Source organism: Cyprinodon variegatus, unplaced genomic scaffold (assembly GCF_000732505.1).
Source record: "Cyprinodon variegatus isolate N-32 unplaced genomic scaffold, C_variegatus-1.0 Scaffold1023, whole genome shotgun sequence".
Lineage (NCBI taxonomy): Eukaryota > Metazoa > Chordata > Actinopteri > Cyprinodontiformes > Cyprinodontidae > Cyprinodon > Cyprinodon variegatus.
Window position 1 is genome coordinate 202,939 of NW_015151476.1, and position 3,107 is coordinate 206,045.

The following is a 3,107-nucleotide window of genomic DNA, read 5'->3' on the forward strand; positions in this document are numbered from 1 at the left end:
CAACATAACCAGTGCTAAGTCTTTTTTGGAGCCATTTTTCTTTGTATCGTTTTCTAAGTATGTTTGATTTGGTGATAAGTGGAGGCGTTGCAGAGACAACGGTGGATAACCAATTTTTGTTACATTTACACTTGCTCATATTTCCCAGACAAAAAGTTAATGGCACATCTCCCAAATGTCCCGGCCGCAACAACGCTTTTATTGGTTCCGCTATCGGGATGAAACCAATAATAGTGAGCCATTATTTATTTATTTTTTTATAAAAAAAAAATTGTCAATTTTAATGTTTTATTTAGATTACACAAATAAATCGTAATAAAAATAATCCTATTTATGATGTTTTAAAAATTAAGACCAACGAAAAACTGATTTAAGACATTTTAATACCAATTAAGGCCTTAGTTTTATTTTGAAGAATTCAATGCCTTTTAAGACTTTTTAAGGACCCGCTGGAACCCTGAACATATCAAAGAAAACGTTAATCATAGATGGAGTAAATGGAGGGATGCATGCACCTCTCATGATCTAAAGGCACGGCTGCTGAATGCACTAATGAGTCGCCCAATGCATGCATGTATTTGCTGAAGTAATGATTGGATGAAATGAATCTATATCAAGTCTAAAGTCTATCCACTAGAACAAAATAAACAAAAACTTATTGAAACTGTAATAAGATTTTCCAGATTTTCCTTAATTTTCCAATTAAGCCAGCAGATCACAGGAACACCAATCAGCTCATCCATGTAGCTGCTGAAGTCTGACCTTATCTGGGATTTTATTTATTTTCAGTCTTGCCCCTGGTATGCCAGTTGTATTACATAAAAGACTAAAACTATAACTGAAATTAAACATTTTGAAGTTCCTGTTTGGATTAACTGAGTGTGCAGCTGTTGCAGCTGTCCAGAGGAATTCCACCCTAAGTTAAGTTATTTTCTCTGTGATATCTCTAACTGACTACTTTAAAACATAGCACCTTCTGCTGCACTTTTCTACTGAGCACTTGTCAGTTTCACACGGTTTTATTTCTGATAGCAAGGAGTAGCTAGCCTAGGCTAGCGCTAGNGTGAAAACCATTTCAGCCTTGGATGGAACAGCTTTACCTTTTGCATCAGATCCATGATGCACTCAAATGTTCGCGCTTTATCTTCAGACTCCTCTTCCTCCTTCTCAAAGAGCTTACAGATCTCTCCCATGACCTTAGCCTGCTGCTGGTAACGCTGGTAATCCTCAGCGCTCAGGGTTGACCGGTTTGTTTCTAGCCACTCTGGGTACTGGAGGGGAACACAAAAATCACCACAAATACAAAAAAAATATTTTTTCATTTTCTGGTTTTACAAAATGTGCAGTTGAAAAAGCAGGCATACCTTGGCGGTGATCTCTTTGAGGGAAGGATAGAGGACATCCTTAGAAAGGAGGTTCTGCATGATGGACTGCATGATGGGGAGGATATTCCCATCGTCTCCCCCTCCTTCGCCCCCTTCGTCGAGCCCCAAACCTTCCAGAGTTTTCACCAGGTCATCTCCAGCAAGTCCAGAGGACTGAATAAAGATCAGACACTTTGAATGTAAACTGCTGCTTATTTAACCCACCTTAGAACAATCGTTCCTCTCTGACTGGACCAACCTGCAGGTTGTCTGCGTTCTTCGCCAGGCCCCGGAGAGTTTCTTTAAGACAGGAGGTGAACTCTTGCTGGGAGGCAGTATCAGTGCCTGTAGAGAATATATAGGTAGGAGAAACCATGGAAGAAACAGAGGCTGTTTCTCAATTCACAAGAACGTGAGTACAGACTTGTCTCCTCGCCAAGTATGTTCTTGACAAAAACACAGGAACGTCTAGACTTTGGGAGAACGGGAGCACGCAGCATAGATATGGGTCAATTAGAACAGAAGCGTACTGATGACATCACCACACGCTCAGCTTGTCTGGAGCTGAATTTCACCTCCTGTTATTAATAGTCTTTAGATAATAATAAATATTAACTTTTTTCATTTAGTGGGGGAATAATAATTAACACCATCAGATAAACACAAATTAAATGAATGTTTTGCCAAATATAAAGAAAAAAAATGGCCATCAGAACCAGCAGTAAGTGAGAGGGCTCCTCCAAAGGGCTGTGGTTAGCCCTGGCTGTGGTTAGCCTCGGAGGTCCACTGGTTGTCGCGGTCCTCTCAACATTAGGGCTAGGTAAAAAAAAAATCGATTTAATCGATATTGAATCGATTCCTTTACATTTTTGTCAAATCGATGTCTAGGTAAGGAGATCGATTAGTTTCATAGTGACGCGCGTGACGCTCACATTCAAATGAGCAGGAAAGATGCACTCAAGATGACTTCAAGCCAAATAGCTGCAAATGTACTCAATAGGTTGACTGAAGACATGGGGGCCGACCAGAAAACACCCTGTAGTTGTTACAGACAACGCTGCAAATATAGTTTCTGCAGTGAAAATAATGCAGCTCATGCATGTCTGCTGTGTCACGTCTGCTCGCTCGAGTGAGGCTTCACCTTTTCACTTTTCACAGACAGTTTTCTTTCACATCTGAAGTTTAAACTGTCTGATTTACCAGTTTGCACTTTGTGTTTAATATGACAGGGAAAATAAAACACGAGTATTTTGAAACACAGTTGAACCAATTTCATTATTGTAAAAACAGATCGAATTGAAATTAATCGATTTAGAACTGTATGAATCAAAATCAAATCAATTCAGGACTTTGACAAAAATATCCAGCCCTACTCAACATCAAAAAATGTTTTGCATTACGCACTAAATCAGTAAATGGGCCATATAGTGATAGCCTGGGTGCCATTCCGAACTTAGTCCCGCCCACAAGGTTTGAGGTCGGGAAGTTCGGTCTGGCATTGCTCCATAGTAGCGCGAGTATGATCGCCCATCCTCTGGCGATCCAATCAAATTGTCAGGGCGGGCTTTATATGATGATGGACAGATGATCAACAGTAACGTTATCAACCACGTGACCAAAGCGCGCTTGGGTGACAACAATAATGGCTGCCGCTGGAGAGTTTGGGTGAGTAGATTCTGCTATTAGGTCTGTTCTAGAAGATATCGAGCAGCATATTAATTTTAAAAGTGGAACTGAGAACCG

General features: G+C 40.4%; 1 protein-coding gene across 1 annotated transcript in view; it reads right to left on the reverse strand.

Annotated features, from left to right (window-relative positions):
• The window catches only part of pex19 (peroxisomal biogenesis factor 19), a 16,604-nt gene that overhangs the window by 7,984 nt on the left and 5,513 nt on the right, over positions 1–3,107 (reverse strand). The window contains exons 4-6 of the mRNA XM_015399540.1: positions 1,624–1,709; positions 1,365–1,538; positions 1,101–1,271 (exon numbers count right to left, since the gene is read on the reverse strand). Coding sequence (XP_015255026.1) covers positions 1,101–1,271; positions 1,365–1,538; positions 1,624–1,709 — 431 coding nt within the window. The remainder of the gene's footprint in view (positions 1–1,100; positions 1,272–1,364; positions 1,539–1,623; positions 1,710–3,107) is intronic.